We start from the raw sequence: 25894 nt of genomic DNA, 5'->3' as shown, positions 1-25894 counted from the left end.
CCACCTCCACAATTATAGTATAGTAGCTGTTACTGTATCTAATGAGTTCTTTGACTATACGATTAGAGGACGTCTTTTGTTGTCAAACGAGAGAGAGAGAGAGGGGGAGGGAGAGAGAGAGAGGGAGAGAGAAAGAGAGAGAGGGAGGGAGAGAGAGATGTATCCGAAGGATTTAATCCTATCAAAAAAGGATTAATCTAGTGAGGTCCCCTAATCGGAAATTTAATGGATGTGCATTTGTTACACGATATTTTATATTTGAATTTGTGAAAGTAATTTATGCATTACTAACAGTAAGCTATGACCACTTATATAGTTCCAATCAAAGTTTATATATGATCAGTGAACATTATCAAATAAACTATGTGCAAGTATAATAATAAACAAAATCTTAATGATAAATAATAAACAAAATCTTAATGATATCTAGTTAGTAGGATAGTGGATAATTAATCGGAATATGTCAAACTAGAAATATCTGTACAAGACCGTGGATAGTCAACTAACAACGGTGGGTTATTCACGGTAGAGTTTTGCTTTTGGAATTGCTAAATCACACTCTCGAGTGTTTCTCTCACTCTCCACACTAGGAATTTAGAGATTTTTGAAGATTCCTTTGCAAGTATCATACTCATTTGAAAAGCAATTGAACAGCAAAACGATAAGGAAGCTTAGGAATAGGATAGAATCGTATGTGCAAGAGGACTGGAAAACTAGAGGAATTTTTAGAAGGCAAGGTGTTTGGAACACAGAAAGTATTCGTTGAAAAGTGTCATTACTCACTTATGGAAGTTGTATGAATGGAACTCAACATGAATTCATGTTAGTTAAGACAAGGATATGCTTGTGCAAAAGAGGGGAGGTAATACTTTACTGTGATAGAGTTTACAACTTCTTTCAGTATGTACACTTGTATATCATTTCACATCTCAGTGAACTCACAATGTACACTTCTTCTTTTGAAATAAAACAATGCACACTTCTTTCAGTATGAACTTTCAAGCAGATTTTTCTGTGGTGGACATAAATACTTCATCTCTCATCATTATATTCTAATGCAAAGTGACAGCAGGGGCAGAGAAGGAGCCAAGAAAAATAGTGCTAGATTAAGTACCTCTCACTCACTTCCCTTTATTATATTTCGTCTGCAACGTATCTACCTCTACCAGGAGCATCGAGACGTTCAGCTACGAAAATCCAAATGGATCATTTCTTTGATAGAAATTCTGATCCAAATTCCTTTTGTATCTGATTATCTGACTCCATTTTAGCTGCTAGTATAACATCATTAATAAAACTCTTATCTGGGAATTCATCTGGCACGAGGCTTCTGTATATATCAAATTGCTTATCTGCATCTTCTTTCCTGTCTAAAAGTGCATACACAATGCCCTGCAAGACAAAAGTAAAATCCAAAGTCAGAATCAAAACAAAGATACTTTCAGGAATAAGGACAAACCACAATCTACAGAAGATAAAAGAGTACCTGGCAAAGGTGAGGCCGGAAATCTCGAGGATCTTCATCTATAAGATTTTGTAGTTTCTCAGATGCAACTTCGAACTGACCCTGTGTGCCATCAAAACTTTCATTTAGACAGCAACAAACTGCCACGGATTCAGAACTCCATGTCATTTGAAGTATTTGTTACCATGACAACATGCATCTGTGCAATCAAAAGCTTTATGTCGCGCTCTTCCGGGACCCTTTTGTCAGAAATTGCAACTTGCAAAGCATTCTCAAGTATTTCAAAAACAGTAGGGCCTTCGAGTTTCTTATGCATACACAGTGCGAATCCCTGCAAGTGTGGTGTTACCAGATTATGAGGAAATACCAACTACTTAGAAATATCCTATGAATGGGGCTATAAGAAAGAACATGTTTTAAGAATGTCTTAAGGACTAGAATTGGGTTCAGAATCTGCTGCACATGCCTGAACACAAAATGCTGACAGACAGATCAAGAAGTAGAGAGCTTGCTCTGCTTCATTTCTCACAAAATCAGTTTTTTTTATTGCTGCATTTTATCCAGTGAAATTCACAATGCTTGATAATCAGTTCTTTTTTCAAATCAATCAGTTAAATTTACAACACTTGACAAATCAAGTTATATAACCCCTACAATAAATATTGAGAAAGCCTCCTCATACATAGTACTTCTTACCATCTTAAAATAAAAATTTGAGTGTTAATGAAACCTATAAAATATTCATCACAAAACACCTTATGGGAAGGGCTCATGGGCTGTGCCACAACCCTCCAATTTATGTTGCATTTGAACTTGCTAGCATGTGAACTGGTTACCAAGTGTGAGCCAAATGTATTTCTATTCCATTCTGAGAATTTCAAGCATTAAGATAACATTATATGGATTCTTAGGACACCACGAGCATAGGTTAGAAATAGCTGCAGTAAACTGCCAAAATGTAATGGAATTGTGGCATGACTTTTTGTTCCATCACCACTAACCACCTACTGCAATTGCTACAAGTACCAATTTGAATTCTCAATGTCTTAACATGTATGATCTTTGATCAGTACCAAGGCAAGCAGAAACCAATAATCATAGCATAATCTGATATCATAATGTGACAATTGTAACCATATCAACAAGAACAATTGCAGGTAGTGGATGCTTTAGATCAGAAGGAGCATGTATGTTATACTTATACCCACATGGAGAGCACGGACGAGAAGCGGCTCCTCTGCTAGGACCTCCCTGAACTGACGCTCGGCCTCGTCGAGGTCCCCGGTGAGCTCGTGCAGCTGCGCCACCATCAGCCGCCACTCCACCTCGCCGGGCTCGGCGTCACGCAGCCGCCGCGCGTACCGGAGCGCGCCGCCCCAGTCCGCGCGCCTCATCTTGGCGTACAGTGCGCACTTGAGCGCGTCCAGGTCGCCCGGGCTGCGGCTCAGAATCGCCGAATACATACGAAACTTATCGTCGTCCTCATCCTCGTGCTGCTCCTCTTTCTCTTTTACCTCTGCTTTCTCGACCTCCTGCTTCCTTTCTTCGGATTCTTGCTGCTCGTCTTCGCCTTGCCCCTCGATTTCCTCTGGCTGCAGAGTTGGCGGGGGAGCGGAGGCGAGGGCGGGGGGCGGGCGGACGCCGGAGAGGGAGAGGAGGCCTGCGGCGAGCAGGAATAGGAGGGTCCTCAAGGTTGAGGCGACGGACGAGAGGACGCGGACTATCGGGGGCTTGAGGGAGGGGGAGATAGAGGGGGCTCTGGAGGAGCGTGGGGGTTTGGGTGGAATTCGGAAGCGGTTGGGTTTGAGGGGGGTGGGGAGGGAGGGGCCGGCAGCGACGGGTTGGCGGCGGATGCGGAGGAGGGAGGCAGAGGATGTGGGAATTGTGGTGGGCAAGATGAAGTTCATCGCCGTTGCCGAGGCTTTGTCGCGAGCAAGAAGAAGAGTATATGCTGGGGGCCGAGGGGGTCTTCTCTGCTTCTGGAATCGGCAATGGAGATGCTCAGAAATTTAGAGTGAGCATTTGGTTTTGCAGAGAAATTGAAGAGTACTAGAAATCCCTGACGCCGGCCAGTAATAATTTGTTTTTTCTTTGTGTCCAACGCACCACCAAAATGTGGTTGCCTTGTTGGACTCCAGTGGCGCCCGCTCGCGAGGGCGGGGATGCTCGGGATATCGTTGATATGCGGGTGATGCTCGCTGCCAGAGAGCGCGGCCGCCTGTGACATGAGAGCTGCCGCGGGCTCCAGCGAGGCAGGGGCGAGGCGACAGGCGAGACAACCGAGAGGGCCAACTGACGCCTCCGACGAGCCGGAATCGCTTGTCTCCACCAGCTTCTCCAAGTGCCACCTTGGGCACGTCCTGATCAGCTCCAATGGCACCTCAACAATGGCCTTCACGGACGAGCAGTTCGTTGCCGGTGCGTTGCTCTTGCTGATGAGCCTATTCACGCAGCCTGCAGTTTTTGTGCCTACGCACACAGATTGGAATCTATATGCGTCGTGCGCGCGCCGGCGCGACACTTGGGGACAGTTGATCAGAGATTCAGAGGTGCAGCGCCACCACTCCCTTCCTAGCCGAGCTGCCCATTAGTCCTCGTCAATATGCCGGCGGCGGCGATTAGAGTCTGCGAGCAACCAATCCTGGAAGGTGATGCCAGGCCTGGCGCTGTAGGCGAACCGTCGTCCCGCATGGCAGCCGCTCGGGGGAGTCGCGACTCGCGAGCGGCAACCGGGGGCCATCATCAAGTCTCTTGGATCGAGCAACCGTACCCGAATCGTGTTTTCTCGGTGGCACATCACCATCACCATGTGCAAGAACACAGCAAAATGTAAACTGAACTGACCAACTTTAACGCCCGGACTTAAAAAGTTCGATAGTCACCTCACCATACCTTCATTTTGACTGGTAGGGAAACAAGCTTATTTTCTCTCCCAATCCTAAGTGACAAAGCCTGAATCCACAATCCTTTCAATTTTGACAATGCAGCGTTTTTCCAAGAAAAAAACGTGATTGACAATGCATCATCTTTCCAAGGAGAAAAAAAACATTGGCAATGCATCACAAACCAAGTAGCAAGTACAAGAGAATAGACAAGCACATTGAAACTTCTGAGATGTATCTTCAGACGCAGGTTACCACGAGATATGCTGTTCGGCCTGTAAAGTGAATTTAACATGTCATACAACCACATCTTTCCCTCCAGGGTTGCGGGGCCGCGACGAACAAAGCTGACAGTGATACATCTTACTGTTATGCTGCTGAAATCTGGGAAGCTGCAGTTTTCCTGAGCTTAAAAGGAGAAAAAGGTAAATTATCAGGCTTTCTGCTTCTTTCTTGTACAAAGCTGAGCAAAACTGAGATGTTTGTATCATTTGTAACTCTGCCCTCTTGCATGTTGTGCAAGTTGAGGCTCCGGTCTAATTGCTTGAATCCTTTTTGTACTTCTCAGGCTTGAGAACTCCGACATAAGGCAGGTTGCGGTAGAGCTCTGCATAATCCAAACCATAACCAACAACAAAGTAGTCCGGGCACTGAAAAGGACAAAAGCAAATTAACCCTTGTAAGATGGGGAAGGGCAGCTTAGTAGAGCTTTTCATCACTATATTTGTTTACCAGGAAAAAAAAAGGCTACATAAGTATCTAGTTTGCATCTTTCACTGGTAACAAATATAGTTTGCTTGAACTATGTAACAATGTAACATTTTGGTAGTGATTTTTGAAAGACGTGTCTGCCATAGAACAATATTAAAAGGATATGGTAATTGTACCTCAAAGCCACTGTAGAATTTTCCATCCCCCACAAGCTGAATATCAACTTTCCTTCTTGCTGGTTTGTCAAGGAAAGTGCAAACCGATATGGATGATGCCCCTTTCTTTTCTAAATGAGCAATGAGACATGAGAGAGTATTCCCTGTATCCACAATATCCTCAACCTACAAAGATATGATATCATTATCAAATTCCATATACCAGCAGAAACAGACTCACAAAGATCTAGGAGTTCATCTCAGGCAATACAATATACCAATTCAGTTGCTGAACACATAGCCTAGTTAAAATTAAAATAAATAATGGACATAGAAGGCATTTCTACCATCCGCAAAAGTACTGCATACAAGCAACCATCATTCTAATGAGTGGGTATGATTCGAAATCTTTCCCCGCTTCAAAATAGACACTCTCTGGCAGATAGTAATCCCAACAAACAATTTGATAGAAATGACTGTGCGACTATCCTATTGATACTTGCCAAGCTCAAGAATCATGGAAAAAGAAAATTAGCCTATTTTGCTGAGAAAAGAATACTCCGAAGACATTAAGCAGTCAAACAATCTTATAGGGCTCATTGTACAGAATAACCTTCACCCAAAAGACTATATACTTCATCAATTTCAGATTATTAGCGCCTTGCCTGATTATATCCCTCCCCCATATATAACATTTTTGCCAAATTTCTGGAGAACAGTTCTAGGATAGCTTCAAACGTTCACAATAAGGGACCTTGTAACGAGCGACATATTAAAGAACATATGCAGGGACCTACAAATTACATGCAGCAAAGGAACATCACGTCAAAACGGTCCACACTTATGCAATCTTAAAATTAACTACCAAAGAGAGATGAGTGTGGGTTTATTTTGCTTGCATTAGAAATTTAGAATGGATGGAATTCATGTCATTGAAGAGAAAACATTTGCTGGAAGCTACTGAATTCCCGAGGAAAGCAATAAATAAGCATGTAAACAATCTTAAGAAGTTCACGTGAATTATCTTAGAAAGAGTCCATCCACGAGCAAACGGCAGGTAACAAATTATCGAAGGACCACACCCGAAGGCAGGAGCCACACACGACAAAGGAAACATAGCAAAATGGGTCACGAGAAAAGGATGGTCGAGCCGCTCACCACGACGACGTGCTTCCCGGCGACGTCGACCTTGAGGTCGGCCGTGATTCGGGGCTTGCCGCTGGACTCGGTCCCGCCGCCGTAGGACTCGACGCGCACGAAGTCGACCGCGAGCGGCGCGTCGACGCGGCGGACGAGGTCGGCGAGGAAGAGGAGCGCGCCCGTGGCGACGCCGACGACGACCGCGGGCTCCGGCAGCGCGCGCAGGTCGGCCGCGAGCTCGGCGGCGACCTCGCCCACGCGGGCGGCCACCTCGGCCTCCGTCCACAGCACGCGCTCGATGCCGGCCTCGGCGCTCACCATGACGGCGGCGGCGGCGGCCGCGGCGACAGGGAGGGCGGCTAGGGTTGTAGGGCGGCGGCGGGCGCGGAGCGCGGGGGATTTATTGAGCAGGCGTTGGTGCGCGGGCGGCGGGGTGGGGGTGACGATGTTGCGCGGCTGGGAAGACGCGGGATTGGTGGGGAACCGTGCAAGGACTAGAATCTTTGGCGCAGCTTTGCTGCGCCGTACTGAGTTTGGCCAGTGTGTGGTCATGTTATCATGGAACATGCAATTGAATTGTGTACTGTGTATTTAGTTGATATATTCAAGTTGATCGGCAGTTATTAATGAGCATCTTTTTTAAGATTATCTTTTCAGCATTCTCAGGAGTACTAAAAAAGTATTTTACAGCAAAAATTCCACCTTTTTTTTGAGACATTGCTGATATCAGTTCCAGAAACGGTAGGATTGGCAATATGTAATATTTATAACAAAAGGGTGAGGATCTTCTGCTCTGACTATTGTTCTTAGAGCTGTTATATACAACAAAAGATAGTTTCTGTCCAAAAGCGAGAACAGATGAGGTGGAAACTGATCCTCTAGGGAGTATTTATAACAAAAGATCCACCTTTTTTTCACATTGTTGATATTAGTTCCAGCTCGTCTAACCATTCTTCTCAGAGGCGTCATATACAACAAAAGATAGTTTCTATTTGTTCATATGTAGACATAGCTGGTGCTAGCTCCTGTTCAAAAGCAATCCACTTGATATGTAGTTTTTACATTGTGAAGCATTTTTAAAAAATGAATTAAAGTCAATCTCATGTTTTGAATCTAGAACAAGTTGTTGATAAAGATAAAATATGGTGCTAGAAACATAGTTTCGAACTAATGAATAAAATACATGGCAACAACAAGATTGAATTGAATGAACATCTTGAAGGGAGAATCATAGATTGAGATAGCCTGTGATGAAATAATTAAATTTTTGTTTAATAAAATTGTGATATCTTTCATATACTAGTAATAATATGTAGCATAGATTGTGGACAGGTTAGTGAATGTGTGCATACCTTACTGGTTGATCTTCCCTTATGAGCGTGTTGTTTTAGTTTGTTTCAAAGGGGTATTGTCAATTTGTCATCATCGCTACTACCATTCGAGTCCTATGTGTAAGCAAGCAAACAATAAGTGATACATGGCACGATATTTTGTATAGTTCATTGTATAGAAACAACTTAGGACAAAGATATATATTGTACCTGCTGATTATTGTCGAAGTCTTTAAAATTCCTTTTGTTTGTATTGTCATTCTCAGCCCATGTTCTGAAAATGAATGTAAGATTCAAAGTTATAAGAATTGTAATTGTTTCAGATAAGTGCCAACATTAATTTTGGGTTAACTGTGGTCATCTTAACAGCATCGGTACAGATTTATCTTTAGCATAATGCACATATACTTTGTGATGCGAACTGTTTCGGGTTTGACAGGAAGATTTATAGGTAGATTTTACAATCTGCATGAACAATAATCACTGGAGAGGCCAAGAAGACGACCATTGCTCAAAAGAGAATTTTTGGAGTATAAGATGTATTAATCTGTCCTATTATATAAGTTGAGTGACCACATTTTATTATAGCAATGGACTAACATTGAGCCATATAACATGTGAAACTTGTGGCGCCGGCTCCTGTTCCCCACTCCTTCCTCATGGACAACACAACAAGGTCTGTGCATTTATGCAGAGTCTATGACTAAAGAAGGCAATCCTTGTGTGCTTTTCTCATGTAAAATTACACACTTCTGTAACTTTGTGTCAACAAATTAGAAGTCCTTAAAATCTCTGCGGTGATCATTTATTGAACGATTATAACACATTCCGTTTTATCTGTAAGAGAGCATATAGGCTTATTTACCTGCTTGATTTGACATCTCTGTTTATATTATCTTTTATTTATCAGGAGCTGTGCTATATGCAGTTGAAAACGCTGCTGCTGTTTTTAGCCTGAAGCTGGACACTGGGCATAAACTTAGGCTACTACTGGGCAGTTCTCTTTTTTAGATTGTAGTTAATTAATTTGAGTTGCGATAATGCCACACTTCTGAAAGAATTGTGGTACTGGCTCATATCCTAATTCAGTGTTTGTGCACACAAAAATCTGCAGAGAATGTCAAGTTAATCAGTATAGCTCAACGTGATCAGTCCTTTTGCTGCATAGTGGTGAGTTGGTGACCATTCCATGGCATTCAGCCCATACAAGAAAAGTACACGACTGAAATTGGATATGGATAGTATAAATAAATGATATTAGACTAAGTACGGAATAATCAATGCACAGAATCGGATTGCTTCATTATTGTAAATGGAACAGTCTAGCATGCCTTAATGCAAAGGAAATTCAGTTCAGTATCCGACAAACTTAATGAAGTTCGAGATGCTGGGAGCTGAAATATAATGGTAGATGTGGCAAGGCTACAAACTCGCTCTGTCCTATTCCAAATTTTAATTGACCTTAATGTAATGCAATTCTCAGACAAGCATTCCAACAAACACCTACGTGACACTGTGTGCAGATTGCCTGTAGAATTAGCATATAGTATCTGTGAATCGTTGATTGGCTTACCCGTAGGAATATAGGGAATAGCTCTAGCAGGAACATATCAGGAAGATCGCGCATAAACCTTTACATGCTGGAAAAAAAATACTAGCCATTGTAATAGTTGAAAAAAATCAAGCGAGCAGTGTGCTGACCTTAACGAAATGCCAAGGAGCTCTTGCGATCCCCAGCACTGGAGCCACCGTGATCGTCTCCAACCTGAAGCATTTAGTCAAACAGATTGTGTGCATCCCAAGATTCAAAACTGAGCACCAGCAAGATGATCTCCCCCTCTCCGGTGGCATGTGGATCCGGCGCCCGGCAGTCGCGAGCGCCAGTCGTTGGCGGCCGCCGAGGGCGGCGGCCGCTAGCTGGGGTCGCCAGGTAGCGCGGGCGCGGCGTGGTGCGGCCAGCCCCGGTGGCGTGGGCGACGCAGCCCGCACCAGCGCCGGTGTGGCGCAGCGTGGCCAGGAGCAGGAGCACGCCGAGCCCCGGTGGCGTGGGCGGCGCAGTCCGCACCAGCGCCGGCGTGGCGCAGCGTGGCCAGGAGCAGGAGGCACGCCGAGCGGAGGCGCGGGGATTGACCGGAGCGAGCGCGCGGAGGAGGGTCGCCGCAGGTGCTGCGAGGCGGGCGGGCGGTGTGGCGCGGTCTATGGCCGGCGACCGGAGCGGTCGCTAGCTGGGGGTAGGCGTCGCGCGCTCTTGGGAGCCGGCGCCCGGCAGTTGCAAGCGACAGTAGTTGGCGGCCGCCGAGGGCGGCGGCCGCTGGCTGGGGGCGGAGGCCGAGGGCGGCTGCCGCTCGCCGGGGGCAGGGGATGAGAGCGTGGGCACTTCCTGACCGGCCGGGGTTGGGTGCTGGCCTGGGCGGCGACCGCGAAGCGCAAGAAGACGCGGGAAGCCCGTCGGCGCCCGGCGCGCGCGAGCTGTTACGGGGGGAGCAGAGGGCGGCAGGGAGAAAGCTCCGCCCGCCGCTTGAGGGCGAGATCCGCCTCACCGCGGCGATGCGGGACGAGGCGGCGGAGGTGCGGGACCGGGGGGCGGGGCGGCGGCCCTGTCGAGGACTGCGGGTTAATTTCACTAAAGTTCGAGGCCGTTCGCGAAATTTTTTGGAAAACAGACGATCTGGACCGTTCGCGAGCCCGATCCGACGGATGGGAATTGCAGGCGACGTGGCCGCGGGCTTCTTTTGGTGCACGAATCGTATTAAGAGATTCCGGAATCCTGCGTCGTCACCACCACCATGCTGATGTTGGCCATGGGGCCCATACGGACTGACGGATGTCGGGTTGACTTTTATAGCTCTTGTCTGCTGGAGTAGAACTCTAGAAGAATCTCCGTGTTGCGTACAAATTTTTTCGAGAGAATTGATTATTTGACACTTCTTTATGTCCTCAAGTTGAATTTTTGTTGTCTATTTGACACTACCGTGAGTTTAGACAGCTAACACCATTAAGTCTAAGGTGCTAAGACTCTTTTACTTCGGAAATGTTTTGGACTATTTGACGAGGATGATTTGTTCAATTGCTGAATCGATTCAAGGTATCAAAAACGTTCTTTATGAGTTATGACTCTAGAAGACTAGAAAGTGCATCTCTAGCCAAAATTCTTGTACCTGAGCCGACACTGAAGCTAGCTGAATTTTGTTGGCTATTTGATTTCCTGTTTCTTGAACAAAGAACTCCTCGTTTGTCTAGTAATGTTTGCCGTCAAATTTAAATTGAACTGTACAAATCTGTTTGGTTCTGTCATTTTCCGATAGTACTTATTGATTTTTACTGCGAACTTCTTGACCTTTTTTCAGGTTCAAGCTTGAGTAATGGTCGATGACAACAGTGTCATGAAGTAGTTTGCATGTGGCGACCCAATTAAATTGGTAGTATCTTTGCAATGCGCTCTTCGGACAAAAGGGACCTGATGTTACATGTGGCATGCGCTTGTAGATTTTATTACACCACATACCATGAAGAATCTGCTAACTGGACTTAGCACATTTTTTTTACGGGATAGCGTAATTGAAAGTGATCGGGTGCTCTACCCTAAAAGGGGAAGGGGGTGGATTAGGCTCTATTAAAACCTTAACTCATGGCTCCAACTAGTTTGCACAAACCTTAAACTAAAATAAACTATCTAGATGTGCAACTATGTTTCACCTTAGTGTGTAACCCTCATCTCAAAAGAGTTTTGCAACTTATAGCCAATTCTAACAAGATACTACATTAAGAAAGTAAAGGCACACAAGTTGCAATATGAAATGCGGAAGCTAAAGGAGAGGGATGAGAGAAAGCGAACTCTCGACACGAGGATATATCCCGTGGTTCGGTTTGCCACAAAAGCACCCCTACGTCCACGTTGTTGAAGCACTCACGAAGAGTATCGCTTCCCGACAATCAAGTCTCTTCCGTGAACACAATCACGGTCAACTTAATCCCGATCTTCACTAAGGGAGATTGCCCACGAAGGAGGGGTCTCCGTCCCCCGCATAATGTCGTCAACGCCGTTCCACACCAAGCCGGAGGGTCGTTGACTTGCCGGCGAGCCACCAAAGCTCCAAGAATGGCCGGCGCACCAAGATACAATGTTGGTTCACTCTAGAACCACAGCACAAGGATCTAAACCTTACTTGATCACTCACTCAAGATCTAACCTAGCACTAACACTCACAAAGCTTGTGCTAAGGACTAAGAATTTGATCTTTATGCTCTTGGATGGCTTGGAGGTGTTCTTGGATGTGTATGAGATGTCTTGGGACTCCAGCAATCTTTAAATGGCCGGGGGAGTACATATATATAGGCCACCAACTCAAACTAGCCGTTTGTAGCCGTTAGCAGCTTTTCTGCGTGGGCATCGGAACTTCCGGTGCTTCTGCATCGGTTCTTTCGGTCACTCACAGGCTGAAACTAGCCGTTGGCTTCTCTGACGTTTCTGCAGCTGAGTTGGCACCCATCGATTGAACCGATGCTATTGTGTCGGTTCAACCGGTGACTCTTGATCATCTTGTAGCCGTTGCCCTTGCTGACGTCATTGCTCCGACGCACCACCGGTTCAACCGGTGCTAAAGACTTCGCTCCTGCTCGCTTGACTTTTGCTTGACGTTTCTACTCCTGCTTGCTTTTGCTTAGGTCAGTCTTTTACTTCAGGTTGAACTGCTATAAAAGGAAGGGAACATAAGTTGTCAACTAGTTTTCTGTGTTGAGCTGAAATACCTTTCTTAACAATCATTTTACATGCCAATGCACTTATGTCTGTTGACATTTCCAAAACAAATTACCGATTTCATAAAACAACACCTACTATCACACTTCTATGTTCTAACACGGTCCCTGCATTTCATCAAATTTTTATGCGAGCAATTTTCTTTTACCGGACTACATGCTTCTTTTCAACTAAAGTGCTTCTTAGGTGCCACATGAGCAGTGATCTCAGGCTTTCTGCACATGACACTGATGTACTCCATTCTCCTATGTTCTCTCTCATTTCGACTATGCTCAGCCTCATTTAACCAGCTATTTATCATGCAGCACAAGAAAGAAAAACAATCGGGGAGAGATGTCAAGGAATCAAGTTTGGTAGGAAAACAAAGGACAGAACCATAGAAAGCAAAGTTCAATTTGAAATGCGATCTGGCATTGAGTTCAGCTGAAGAATTAGAGGGTTCTTGTCGATTCCAATGCGATACCCCTGCCAACTTAAGTTTTCACTATGATTTAGAAATTCGGCGGCAACTCCAGATGTTGCCATGATCAAGTATTTTCTGACCTCATAGTGGAACCTCGAAACCTTGCAGTTTGTTCCGCGAAGAATCATTTTATTGTCCATCTGTTGCAACCAGATTCACCATTTCCTTTTCACGCTTATCTTCTCAACAGGTCTCTGTGCTCGTTTGAGATACGTTTGCTGTAGAGTTAGTTGTTTTCTGACGCTTTTGGAAACTTTCCAGTGTGATCGCTTTTTATGGATTTTGAAGTTTGTATTTGTATACCGCAATCAGAATCTTTGGATGCCAAGTCAAGTGTTCAACTACGCTATGACTAATCCGCCAAACGGCCAAAGCATTTTAACCATTGCCCTGACATTCGCCTGCCCTTATGAATTACATGATGCCGAACGCGACCAGCATTCAGTAGGCAGTAAACAAGTATCTGAAGCTTCAGAGCGACCACATCAAACGGACGAAGTTCAGTGTTGAAGAGGGCGTCGGTACAACTGTTACAGATATACATTAGTATGTACTTGGACACCAACATCAGAGTGGCGCAGCGGAAGCGTGGTGGGCCCATAACCCACAGGTCCAAGGATCAAAACCTGGCTCTAATAGATTTCAGTTGGGCTTCCGTTATTATTTTTTTGGCTGGATTTTTCATTTTAGGCCTTATTTAATTGCCTCCCGTAAATTTTTTGAAAGATCATTTTTTTATATTTAAAGTACTAAGGTCCTGTTTAGATATTTATTCATAAATCTCGTAAATAAAAAAAACATCACATCAAATGTTTTGACACATGCATGGAGTATTAAATGAAGTCTATTTACAAAACTTTTTATATGGATGGGCTGTAAATCGCGAGATGAATCTAATGAGCCTACTTAATCCATGATTTGCAACAGTGATGCTACAGTAACCATCCGTTAATCATGGATTAATCATGGATTAATTAGTATCATTAGATTCGTCTCGCGATTTACAACCCATTTGTGTAAAAAAATTTGTAAATAGACTTCATTTAGTACTTCAAATTAGCAACATTCCGTCGAAATTTTTTTTGCGCTCTATCTAAACACAGCCTAAACATAGGCTAATCACAAAATTAATTATAGAACTCGTCTATAAATCGCGAGACGAATCTAATGAGCCTAATTAATCCGTCATTAGATGTTGTTTATTGTAGTATTACTGTAGCAATTTTGAGTCTAATTACAGTCTAATTATGTTTATTAGATTCATCTTGCGATTTATATGCAAACTGTACAATGTGTTTTTTATTTCATCTAAATTTAAGTCCATACAGGTGCCGATAAAAAATTTGGAACTTTGAATTTGGGAACTAAACACGGCGTTACTGCCCTCCACAGTTCTCTTCTGTTGCTGGACCTCCACTCGAACCTCCGAGTCCGAAATTGCTGGTACGGGGCAGGAACACCGGACAAATCACGCACGCAACGCAAGATGCGCCCAAACCCTCGCGCGGTCCTCCGCGCCGCCGCCGCCCTCCTCCGCCCGGCCGCAGGCGCCGCCCCCGGCGCGGCGGCCCGCCAAGCCCTACCCAAGGCGACGCGCGCGCCCGCGCTTGCGGAGTGGCCACCCCTCCCGGCGGCGGCGCTCCCGGCCAGCGGCAGCCGTCGCGCCTTCTCCTCCTCGGCGGCGGACTACGGCAAGGACGTGGACGAGGTGAACCGCAAGTTCGCGGAGGCGCGGGAGGAGATCGAGGCGGCCATGGAGAGCAAGGAGACGGTCTACTTCGACGAGGAGGCGTCCGTCGCGCGCGACGCCGCCAACGAGGCGCTCGCCGCATTCGACGCGCTCCTGGCGCGCCTCCCACCCGCCGACGCCGACGCGCTCCGCCGCTCCATGGGGCTCAAGATGGAGCAGCTCAAGGCCGAGCTCAAGCAGCTCGAGGACTAGGCTGCCGTGAGGTTTGAATTTTGGGAGGAAATTTGGGCGGAATGTTGATTATACAATGTTCTTTTGAAATTGAGGTTCCTAGTTGTTTCGATTGGTGAATAAATGTTGACCAACAATCTGTTGCAATGTCAATGTCTTCGTGGTGGCAGATCCATAGTTAATTTGCCATGTGTTCTTTGTGGTGGCAGCTAATTTGGTTTTCTTTCTGCCCCTATTGACCACTATTCGTATTAAATAGGAGAAGTTAAACTGGATATCTCTTCCAGTTTTTGGATTGAGCTCGTTTGCTATTCGTGCTTAATGCTTAATATATCTGTTGCGGATGGTATTGTCAAAATTTTGAGCCTACTTTGTCATATGTTCCTGAAATTGTTCACTTTTAGGCTTTACTCTGATACAAGTACTGAAAAGTACTTTCAAGAAAAAAAAACAAGAATGCTTCATTCTGCCATCCTTTCAAAAAAAAAAACAAGTACTGAAAAGTAAGAAAAGCTAGACAAATAATTTTTCCTTTGCTAGCATATTGCTGAAAAAAAAGTTGCATGTATGCTTGATTTAATGCTAAACGTTCTTTTCACATCATCAGGTGTTTCATCGTGGTTAATAAATGAGTCGGTGAAAAAACTGCTTACAGCCATGCCAGATTTTTTTTTTCTTTTGAAAAAACATGCAAGATGATTCTAAGCTATAAGCTCTAAGTGTCATGTCTTCTCAAGTTAATTCTTTGGAAAAACTGCTGATAGGCAATAATAGATGAATAAGTGAGTACGTAGGGTGGTCAATGCTAATTGGATTGAGACATTTTAAGCTATAAGATCTAACTATTATGTCCTATTGTTGGACGAATTGCTATACGCATGATATAGGTCAACTCTAATTTTGTATAAATATGCATATATGCTGTTTCAGACCATGTGAATTGAAGATTTACCATGTGGAAGGGAAATTTGGTAAAACATCATACACCACATTGAAACGGTTTTATCAGATATGTGTTATTCTAATCTTTAGGATGATCTTTCATCTAGACTGTCTCCTTTGTCGTTCACCAACTATGCATCTCCTCAACGGGTCTCCTTGGAAAGCACCTCCTCCACCCCCCTTGCCAACAGCTTCCACATCAAAAGCTCTGGGCAACTTCGTTTTGGTTGAGGTTGCGAAGATGTACTTGTCTTGTCAACTGGCTCACCGCCCCATCCTCACTGTCTAGCTCCTCTGCATCGCCTGCCTGCCTACCCGAACCCTTCTATGCCGGCAGCCATTAACCCTGAAGCCCTAAAACCCCAGCCAGTAACCTTGTCGGCTCCCTGGTTCAAGTCTTGCACTCTTGTGTCTCCTTAAATGGTCTCTATTTTCAGGTATCTGAGATGTTGGAGCTGTGTTAAAAATAACCCTCAGTCACTATCTTTTCATGTAAGACTCAATATCTCATCAGCCCATAAAAAATCCAGGCTTCCAAACACCCAGCTTCTCCATGCAGCATCTTTTCAGTCTGCCAGTGACAAGCTAGCTTATGCATAAGTTTCAGCTAGACAGGATCTATAGGCAGCTTGTTGTTGCAGCTGAATTTCTGGTGAAGATATTGCTCATAAGTTTGTACTTATAGGGGCAGGTGAATTTGTAGGTTTACTTGTGTCAGTCATGAATAGGGATCAGTTGGAGTCAGCCAGTTCAAGCCAGGAGTTGGTCTGGTGGCAACTGGAAGAGGGAGAGATTTTCTGGTGCATGATGATGAGCTACTGGCCAGGCTACACACATCGAGATAGCTAGGGCTGTCAACGAGCTGAGCGAGCCTGCTATGTCAAGCTTCAGCTTGACACTCCCTCAAACTGAGCTCGAGCAAGCATGAGATCCGCGCTGGGCTTTGAGACAAGCTCAAGCTCGGCTTGGCAACGCTTGTTAACCTAGGGTGTCCCTATTTCGCAGCGAGCAGTGCTGCCTAGAGTGTTCCTCGGTGAGTTCAATGACGAGGAAAGCGAAAAAGGGATATTTTCTCACTTTGACCTCCAAGTGCATGTTTATCCCCCTTTTTTTTCAGCTTTGCACAATTGCCCTTGCTTTGACGAAGTCGATAATGCATCATTGCCCCCTGATTTTCCCTACTTTGATGACAAAAAGGTGGCAACGATTCGTTGACTTGTTCAAAGCAAGGGCAATGGTGCAAAGTTGAATTAAGGAGGGCAATGTGCAGTTAGAGATCAAAGTTGGGGCAGAACTGTAAATAGCCCAAGCAAAAATAAGGAGTTTACAGGTGCAGCAGCAGAGGGTACCACATCGCCAGCAAAGGGTCCATGCCACGTCTTAGCGGCCAAGCAGCTTCATGCTATAGCCTGGTGCTGGATATCCACGTGGCGGAGAAGATTTGGATGGGGTGTCTGACGAAGGAGGTGCCGAAGACTGCAAGCGGAGATGACAAAGGGGCAGCATAGTGGTGAGGTCTGGGTGGACGGGAGCATGGGACCTTTCCGCCTTGTGGTTTGGGTATGCTCTCTATGGGCAAGCATGGGGCCTACCTAGTCCGTAACAGCCGCACATGGTAGTGCTCACGTGGTCTTCAGTTGAGCATTGAGGTTAGCAGGGAAGATTGAATTCAGCTTGAGGGAATGGACTCGGGGTTGTTGCAAAACTAGGAGATTGCTAATAACCGAGCTTTGACAGGGTATGATCAATCTTTTCGGTGTCTTATTGGCACCATTTCTTTGGGATGGTCTGCGGGACATTGATCAGGTAATTCAAAATTGCGCTTACGAGGTTTAATAAGACAAGTCCATTCTTCATACAATTTTGTTACAATACTAGTCGCAGAGAAACAGTGCATTTTTATTGGAATTCCTCCGTTTAGGCACACATTTTTCTTTAATTCAGGGCATGAAATGTAAGACTTAATCTGCAGCTGTCCCTTATCTGATTAAGTCAAGGCAAGTCTGCAGTTTGCTAGCAAGGCAAGTCTGCAGTTTGCTAGCAAGGCAAGTCTGCAGTTTGCTAGCAGCCTTTGTTGACTTGCAGCTTTTGTTGACTTATGGCTCTAGGCCACTAATGATAGAAGTTATTAGCCATAAGTGGTAGCACCTTAGAGTAGGTAGCAATGGTGTATAAATATGAGTGCAATGCAATGAGAAAAGGCAGTTCAGTTTGCCACATTCCAGTCTCTAGCTCTCAGCCAACGCAGAGAGCTGTGAGTGTATGTGTGTAGAGGAGCTCAGCTCTTCTTCTACCTTGGAGCAAAGGAGAGGGAGAGGAAGGTGAGCAGGTTGCTTACCTGGCCCTTGGGTTGCAGGGAATAACATGAAATTGCTCAAACATATAGTTTCTCTTCTAGCAGGATGCATTTCTTTTTATTTGGAAAACTTATATGAATCAGATATCACTCACTGGTTTCTTTGGTGTTCTTTGTCCTTTGTTTCTTTCCTTGCCTTATTTATATCCATAGTCTTCTTTGATTTATTCTTATGAGTCCCTGCACATTTTTTATGCATCATATTAAAGCCCTTGCTTTCTTTTGTAACAGATGAGAATTATACATTGAATCCTGAGAACTGGGGAGTGGAACTGCAAGTTGGGACAGAATAAGGTGAGCCATGATGAGTATGCAACTGAGTTTTTCTGATGTAGATGCCGTCAGTGGCGGAGGCAGGGATTAGATTAGGGGGGCTTCTTGCTTCCTCCTCCATCTCCACTTCCCCCCTTTTCTTCTTTTTCGTCAATGGAGTTTTTGGGCGGGGGGCAAAAATTCGCCCCTGGATGCAGTCATTTTCTTTTGCCTGGGGAAGAGTTGGGCCCGTTTTCTTTTCAGCTTTTGTTTCCAATGTACAGTACAAGAGCTATGTTGCTGTCTTTAGTTCTTTTACTACTTCAGTGAGTCACACAAAAAGATATTTCTTTGTGCATGTATGAATTTGGACGGCAAGAGCACCATTTAAGCTAGGCACTTGAACTGATAAAACCAAATAGTAACCAGAGACACCGAACCGCATGCATCTAGATATTTTGTTGTGAAAATGGCTCTAACTCTGCCTGAGAGTACTAATATTAACATACACCATAATGATTATATTATGAACAGAAGATAGTAGTCACCCAATCAAATGACAGGCTTCACCTGACCATTCTCACATAAATTTCGATAATAAAAATCTTCATTAGGTGGGAATGGATCTGAGAAACCTGGTGGATATATACCATGTCTAGATGCTTGCGAAGTTGCGATGAGTAATTGACATCAATTTGAAGCCTAGATTTGACATTTGAGTTTGTTAGATTTGATATAACTGGTTGAACTGAACTTTTCCGCACATCTAACCGACCTCTGGCTGGTGATCTTATCAGCCCTCCTGGTCCGGCACTGGAAGTTGAGAGCCAGCCTAGCTGGAGTTTACACTTTACACAGAAACTTCCCTAGTGAATTCTGATCTAACTGACCTTTTGCCAATGACCATCGATTTGAATCTTGCCGGGTACAGGGGAGTGCTTGTCTACATGACCTTTGGCTGTCAGTTTGACTGCCCTGTCGTGGCCAGCTTGACCAGCCATGCATATAGTGAGTTGAGACTGAAGTGCATTTTCGATTTGATGGTCGACTTTTTGTTGTTTGCATGGAAGTGTTGTACTGACCCCAGTCCCCAGGATGATTGTTATTTGGTGGTGCTACAAGGATCAATGGAGATGAGGTCAAGACTAAGCTATGCCGAGGTCCAGATTTAAGAACAGTCATGTTAGCCAAGTGAAGCTGGAGGTAATCTAACCATATACTTTTACCATCACGTGCACCAATGAAGCACTGGAGGTGGTGTAGGATCTGTGCCTATTAGACTTGACCAGTTCAAGTGAGGAAGTGAGAAATCGGATCGACGAAGCACCATTTCCTCCGCTCAAGGAAAATCAATGCCGAAGACTGACAACCAACATAGATTTAACAGTGCCAACCAGCAACTGAAGTGGAAGACTGACTGACTCAGGTGTTGGCTTTTAGCTCACCTGCCAGTCAATATTCTTATTAGACCCGTGTGACAATGGTGTTTCCAACACAAAAAGTATGGTATACTCAAGTACTAGCTTCATCGGAAAAACAACTGTAACTCATGTGTGATCGCAGATTCCATGGTAACTGTTGTAGTTCCAGCTCTACATTAGGAGCATAGGGGCTCTCCGCGATCGCCCTCTAAACGATCAAAATAAGGTAAAGCTTGAAGATAAGTTTTGTACTCGATTAATTTCTCAGTCCCTCTAGTCGGGTGGGCGCCGGCCGGCCGGATCCCCCTGAAAACTGTACGTGCGGGTCTTCCCGCATGCGGCTCATGCCATTTGAGGTGGCCCAGCCCAGCATTCATCCGCAAATCCTGTAGTGAAATTGACGGATCCGGAGAGCCGTTTCACCAACTTGGAGTGGATAGATCATTTAGAGATAGAGGGTCGCCCTGGCCCAGTTGAAGCCGGCCTTGCCAATGACGCGGGTCTTCCAGGAGTACGCGTACCTGTAATTGAGAGCCCACTAGATCCATTTTTGATTCACCCTTTAATTCCTCTCGCTCTCGCTCTCGGTCTCGGGTTCTATAGTTGATGTGATGCGGCTCGATTCATCATTGCTCTCACAAAAAATCAATGTTTTCGGTTCCCTTTTGACTCTAAAATTCTCATAGAGAAAGATGTTCTGATTCAGTTCTCTCTGAAAAGGAAGACGGGCCCTTAGGGACACAGTAGTACCATTTCCATTGTGCGAAAGGTCGTGTCTACTTTGATTCAGTGCTAGCTCCGCAACCCAATACACTTGTTTCCACCCACGTATAGTGAAGAATGACGATTAAGATGATAATGAAAACCCAATAGAAAGTACAGGACCGATCTAGCATGAAATGCGATAGAAATAGTAGAAAAACAGGCTGACTAATGACACGCACGCCCTTTCCTTTATACTAAAAAATATACTTAATTAAACTGACCTTTATACTTCAAAAAAATAAATGAGATTCTTCCTTCGACTCAACCCATACGTTTCAATATACAAGATACCGCTGCGCGCCTCCTAGTAACTCTGTCACATTTCTAGGTCTAGCCAACATTGCATCGGGTAACCAAGTATGCAATCCTATCTGTGCAGATTTCCCAACTGCACCAATAAAAAGTAAAATACAAAACAGAGTTATGGCATTCAATCTCATATTGCAAAAAATCCATTCATTTCTGGCTTAAGACGCTAAAGGGAGACTTGAGTCATGAGTCTTGAATAGACCAACCAATCTCACGGTGTCACAAGTCAATTTCTTTTCTGGACTCAATTAAGGTATTAGTGTTTGTTCTATTAGACAAAAAAAGATCGCATTTTTTGCACTTCGTTCAAATAAGAGTTGTACCCGTACGGAATTATCCTCTTTCTCAGTATGATCTCTATCATCATCTCTATTCCCTTTATCAATTTGCCTATCCTACCTTGGTCTATGAATTTCTCTATCAATTCCATTACCTTATCCTTACCCATGAGGTTCCTATATTTGATCCTTAATTGACCTAGGAGTTGTTCCCGGGCATACTCAAAAAATGGGTTATTATACACCCCAACCCCATCCCTTGGAAAAAAATGTAGCACCAAAGAAAGGAAAGAGCGAGATGGTGGTTTTTGTTGTTCCCGCGAAGCGAAGATCATTCGCTTGGCGAATGAAGTGGATCAACCTCTTTTTGGCTCAGGCCAAACACTTTTTCTCGCTGGTCGAGCTTTCTACAAAAAAAAGCGATGCGAGAGCGTATTCTCTTATCTAAGCTTCCTCCCTTCGCTCCCCCATCGTAGATGGTTCAGCCACACCCGGTGCCACGAAATGATTGAGAACTACGACGGGGTCGTAATTTAGATCTGAATCCATTCACACCGACACGTTAGATACAACCATGTAACTATTATCCAGTTCATTCTGAGACCACGCAGTCCACACCGAACAGCATACAACTGTATGATGACTGTATAATTAACTCTGTTTAGTACTGATATAGGGCTTGGCTCGACTTGAACCATACCCATATACGCTCCAGTTAGGACTGAGCCTGCTATTATCTTTCCCAATAGGCGGCTAATTGGGGTAAATTCATTCTGGTGCGCTACCAGGCGCGTGCGTGCATCCCTAACACTTTGAATGTGTTCATTTTATTGATCTGCTTCCTTCAAAGAAGAATCAGTGTTTTCGTTCTCTTGTTATTTCCAAGTAGGAAAGTCCTTTCGATCCAATCCATTCTTTTGTGAACTATTCAACAATTAGTGGGTGTGTACTACAATTCATTCCTTACCAGACCATATCCTTCCTCGTTAGCTGTGTAGGCGAGTCAGTCAACAGATGAGGGATAATTCAAGAGTCAGACTGTCTTCGAAATGCTATTCGTTTAGTCGTGTTATATAGTATATAACTTAGATCATAGGGATCAATTTCTAGTCGCGTAGCTTCATAATAATTCTGCAAAGCTTCCGCATAATTTCCTTCGGATTGAGCCAACATCCGTTACGGTCGTTCATTCTATTCAAAAAATCTCCGTTCCAAAACCATACATGAGGTTTTCATCTCATACGGCTCCTATTAGTTCACGGGAGATAAAACCCATCTGGATTTTTTAATATCTATAAAAGTACGGCCTTAGTCGCGCATTGGTGTGAGCGAGGCGCCAGAAGGTGCTTTCTCATAGAATCATTTCATTGGGAAAGAAAGTCTGAGCTCCCTCAATTGTGCACTCTTCACCTGGAAAAAGCGGAAATCGTGGATACGTCCAAGAGAAACCTTACTAAATTGAAGTAGGTCTGGTGCTGTTTCTGTAGAAAGATTTGACAGGGTAAGAAAGTTATCCGGTCGGTTGTCCGACAGTGCCGTAGTTGAATAAGCATTTCCTTTATTTACTTCTAGAAGGACTCGAAGTGAGACCAGAGAGAGAAGAGTTTCCCCGCAAACCATAGCGACTAGCTAGTCTCAAAACAAAAGAGTTCTTTTTACAGTAGCGGGGTTGGGAAAGTAAGGAAAGTCAAGCCTGATGATTCTGTGGGAAGGGACGGATTTAAAATTCCTTTTTCCTTCCTTTTTACGCCACCTCCACCCAATCCTTGAAGATACGAAGCAATCTTATATAAAGACTAAGTGAACGTTGGTATGGCCCAATCCCATCATTTAAATGAGAGTGGATCGAGGGAATAGAATCTAGACTATAGATTGTTTTTTTTCTAGACTATCAATTCAATCTATTCATCTCATCTTCCATTTTAGAAAGTAGCAAGCAGCGAAGGCTGCAGCAAGAAGTTTCGCACTCTAACTCGAAACGGATTTCGCGCATTGAAAGTGTCATCCCTTGCTTTGTTTTAACCGCCCTTCCTTTAAGTAAAAATATTCAAAACTCTTCCTAGAATTCGCTTTTCTATTTAGTACCGAATAGGATAAGAAGGGCTTCATTGCCCCCAGTATTCCCGCATGTAGCTTTGAAAAGGGTGAGGTGTTGTTCAGGGTTCCCTACTATTCCACCACTGTAGACACTTCTTATCTTGGTTACTCACTGGGTGGAACTCTGTAAACTGCTTTCCAGGCGGACCTCTCCAGTCATGTTCAAAGAGGTCAACTATGCAGAAAAGTGTTTTCTTTTTTTACAATATGTTACTTTGTGATAGATAGATGTACTCGTCCCCGGGTGCCCAATAAATAAGTTCACCTGCTCCCACCTTAGTGAGATAATAATTGGGTGAGGGGTTCGTTGAAATTCTCGTAAAGAGAGAGTGAGTGTTGTTTTCTAAAACTGGATATTTTATAGACATTTTCAGTGCATCTAGATTAGAAGCCTGCGTGCGGGCTCGGGATGAGTGCTCTGGCAACCCCGTATGAGTATACTGGTCAGAGGGGGGATCTACCCTCCTTTTAGGGATAAAGCTATCAATGGTGAATTGAGCTTTCGCTATCCTTTTTTTTAAGAGCTTTTTTGAATTTGAATGGAAGAAAAGTAATGAAACCTGCGATGGCTACTGAATAACCTCCTTTGATTTTCTTAATTTTAAACCCTTTTACCTTTTTCTTCGTTCGCCAAATCTTCTTCAGTTCTATCCAAGCTCGGTTTTGTCTGAATCTTTGTGGAAGAAGAAGCGGTTCGCCAGTCGCTACATCCAGGGATCCCACAAAATCATTAAACCTGGCGGCTGCTCGCTCTTTGATCAGTGATTCACCGGCCACTAGATCGATGAAGAATCTCTCAAAAATCCGCTTTTTGATCAGTGATTCACCAGCCACTACATTCTTGGATCCCACATTATTCTCAAACCTAGTGGCTCGCTTGATTGGCAGTCCTGTAAGCTCATCTTGCATACAAATTTTGGGGGTACCAAGGCCTGCATCCACGCTCATCCCTTGCTTCAAAACTAAAGGTTTTAGCCCTCCGTTTGCTGGTCACCAAAGACGAGAGCTTCGCCTTTGGAAGCACCAGTAGCGTAGGGCGACCGGGCCAGCCGAACCCATCTGAATTAGTTGACGGATAGACATGCCGACGTATCAGCGCGTGTGGTTGGCAAGGCACCCACTTGTCAAGATAACATAGGTTGACACGGTTCATGCAAAGATCGAAGACCAAGTCATGGGATCGCCTTAAGATGCATGCGGGAAATGTACATGGAGATGGAGCCCTTAGCTCATAGGCATATTGTGCTCAAGTTTTAAGTGTACTTTGTGTAAACCTCATACAAGGAGAGGTGCAGGTGGTTACTGCCTTTAGGTTTCTTTTTATGTTTTTAGATGAAACATGAAAGGAAGAGATGTAACTATGATGTGGATAGTATTCATGCACACTATATTCATTCCCATGATTCCTCCTCCAAGAATTCCATTTTTGATCAGTTTACTCTGCCTCCGAGCTTTAATTTCAATGTCACTCTTAATTTTCTCTTGATCAGGGTGGGATATTTGGTTCTCTACCTAGATGGATCTGTCCTCCACATTTTCATTTAATTTGGTGTTGATTTTCTTGGCTTTTGATATTTGAGTTTTCCCTAATGGTGCTTGCGGTCAAAGCGGCTTGTTAAGCATTGTCATACCCATGAGTCAGGTCTGGTCAGCTCGGCATTGCAATGCGGCTAGGTTTTGGCTCGTTTTGATTTTGTTTTTTGTTTTTTTTCTTTGGTTATGGTGCTTGTCTTTTTATTTCTTAGGGTAATAGGGTTATCGATCGTTTTGTGTGATCTATGGGGACCAATACTTGAAAGTTGAAACAAGTGCGCTATTGGGTTGAATTCTTATTTGCTCCTACTCAAACCTTACATCCCTGCTGCTCTTGCTTGCTGGTCTTTTCGGATCTAGTATCTAGAAGAACATTATTAATTCCAAAGCTAAGGAGGGTGTTTGAATATATTGATTATAATTTTTTAAAGGAGATCAGTATTGATAAACAAGTACGAGTGAGCTAAAACAATATATCTACAAGAACAATTTGTAACAGGAGAAGGTGAAATTGTAATTGTTCAGCGAATAAAGTCACCATATATATTTGGAATAGCAGCAAATTGTTATTGCACCTTCAAAGCGACCCGCTGTGTTCGATTGGCTGTGGCTGATGACTGGTGCTGATTTATTATGAGAGAACAGTACTGTTGATTGGCTGGTTGCTGGTGGGTGGTGCTGATTTAGTATGAGAGAACAGTACTACTGGCTGGTTGGCTGATAAGCCAAGCGAATACAGCGAATGTATCTTGGAAAAAGAGCAGGAGGGGTTTTAAGGCTGTTACTAGAACGATTGAATGTAAGTTTGCAATAATTTGAACAGAAGAATGCAAACAATATCATTGGTCCGTCATCAGGTATGCCGTATGCCTTGCCGGCTGAAGTTCACATGGTCTTTGCCGTTGCACCTGCCATGGACGTCACCAGGCACCTCGAGCCATGGTCGCGGACACGACGGCCGGGCGATGCCCATTATTGTTGATGGCGTTCTTCTAGTTCTCAAGCCCTGTTTAGTTTCTAAAATTTTTTAAGATTTTCGTCACATCGAATTTTTCAACACATGTATGAAATATTAAATATAGTTTAAAAAATAATTAATTGCACAATTTAGTAG

The 25894-nt window shown here is 44.2% G+C and overlaps 3 protein-coding genes, 1 long non-coding RNA gene and 1 pseudogene across 7 annotated transcripts; 1 reads left to right on the top strand and 4 right to left on the bottom strand.

Annotated features, from left to right (window-relative positions):
- Positions 1 to 841: 841 nt before the first annotated feature.
- On the bottom strand, positions 842 to 3629 carry LOC120664311 (protein SLOW GREEN 1, chloroplastic-like). Its single transcript, XM_039943466.1, has 4 exons — positions 2674 to 3629; positions 1650 to 1796; positions 1487 to 1567; positions 842 to 1392 (listed from the first exon to the last, which is right to left on the bottom strand). Exons 1-4 carry the CDS (start codon positions 3370 to 3372, stop codon positions 1207 to 1209), a joined length of 1113 nt encoding a protein of 370 aa, XP_039799400.1. The 5' UTR covers positions 3373 to 3629; the 3' UTR covers positions 842 to 1206.
- Positions 3630 to 4413: 784 nt separating this feature from the next.
- Positions 4414 to 6928, bottom strand: LOC120664312 (hypoxanthine-guanine phosphoribosyltransferase-like). Its single transcript, XM_039943467.1, has 3 exons — positions 6372 to 6928; positions 5235 to 5399; positions 4414 to 4997 (listed from the first exon to the last, which is right to left on the bottom strand). Exons 1-3 carry the CDS (start codon positions 6918 to 6920, stop codon positions 4884 to 4886), a joined length of 828 nt encoding a protein of 275 aa, XP_039799401.1. The 5' UTR covers positions 6921 to 6928; the 3' UTR covers positions 4414 to 4883.
- A 149-nt stretch (positions 6929 to 7077) lies between these two features.
- Positions 7078 to 9640, bottom strand: LOC120664313. 2 transcript variants are annotated; one of them, XR_005670833.1, is made up of 4 exons: positions 9386 to 9640; positions 7895 to 7958; positions 7706 to 7798; positions 7078 to 7378 (listed from the first exon to the last, which is right to left on the bottom strand). It is a non-coding gene; the product is annotated as an uncharacterized LOC120664313 (long non-coding RNA). The 2 variants fall into 2 exon arrangements; XR_005670834.1 differs by lacking the exon at positions 7078 to 7378 and adding an exon at positions 7476 to 7598.
- A 4680-nt stretch (positions 9641 to 14320) lies between these two features.
- Positions 14321 to 24189, top strand: LOC120664309. 3 transcript variants are annotated; one of them, XR_005670831.1, is made up of 3 exons: positions 14321 to 14859; positions 18357 to 18419; positions 19472 to 24189. XR_005670831.1 is itself a non-coding variant. In XM_039943465.1 (2 exons), exon 1 carries the CDS (start codon positions 14393 to 14395, stop codon positions 14846 to 14848), a length of 456 nt encoding a protein of 151 aa, XP_039799399.1. In that variant the 5' UTR covers positions 14321 to 14392; the 3' UTR covers positions 14849 to 14859; positions 18357 to 18723. The 3 variants fall into 3 exon arrangements, 1 of the variants encoding a protein (XP_039799399.1); XM_039943465.1 differs by lacking the exon at positions 19472 to 24189 and having other exon boundaries at positions 18357 to 18723; XR_005670830.1 differs by lacking the exon at positions 19472 to 24189 and having other exon boundaries at positions 14324 to 17575; positions 18357 to 18719.
- LOC120667547 lies at positions 21092 to 21699 on the bottom strand (annotated as a pseudogene).
- Positions 24190 to 25894: the final 1705 nt, after the last annotated feature.

The sequence above is a fragment of the Panicum virgatum genome, chromosome 3N (genome assembly GCF_016808335.1).
Source record: "Panicum virgatum strain AP13 chromosome 3N, P.virgatum_v5, whole genome shotgun sequence".
Lineage (NCBI taxonomy): Eukaryota > Viridiplantae > Streptophyta > Magnoliopsida > Poales > Poaceae > Panicum > Panicum virgatum.
This window is presented reverse-complemented; position numbering and strand designations above follow the sequence as displayed.

Excerpts from the sequence above, each read along its gene's own strand:
- LOC120664312 (XM_039943467.1), bottom strand. The coding sequence starts at position 6,920 with ATGTTCCATGATAACATGACCACACACTGGCCAAACTCAGTACGGCGC. Across the intron at positions 5,400-6,371 it reads CCGGGAAGCACGTCGTCGTG|GTTGAGGATATTGTGGATAC; the intron begins GTGAGCGGCTCG and ends ATATCTTTGTAG. Across the intron at positions 4,998-5,234 it reads AATTCTACAGTGGCTTTGAG|TGCCCGGACTACTTTGTTGT; the intron begins GTACAATTACCA and ends TGTCCTTTTCAG.
- LOC120664311 (XM_039943466.1), bottom strand. The coding sequence starts at position 3,372 with ATGAACTTCATCTTGCCCACCACAATTCCCACATCCTCTGCCTCCCTC. Across the intron at positions 1,568-1,649 it reads CACAGATGCATGTTGTCATG|GGTCAGTTCGAAGTTGCATC; the intron begins GTAACAAATACT and ends GATGGCACACAG. Across the intron at positions 1,393-1,486 it reads TCCGGCCTCACCTTTGCCAG|GGCATTGTGTATGCACTTTT; the intron begins GTACTCTTTTAT and ends TTTGTCTTGCAG.
- LOC120664309 (XM_039943465.1), top strand. The coding sequence starts at position 14,393 with ATGCGCCCAAACCCTCGCGCGGTCCTCCGCGCCGCCGCCGCCCTCCTC.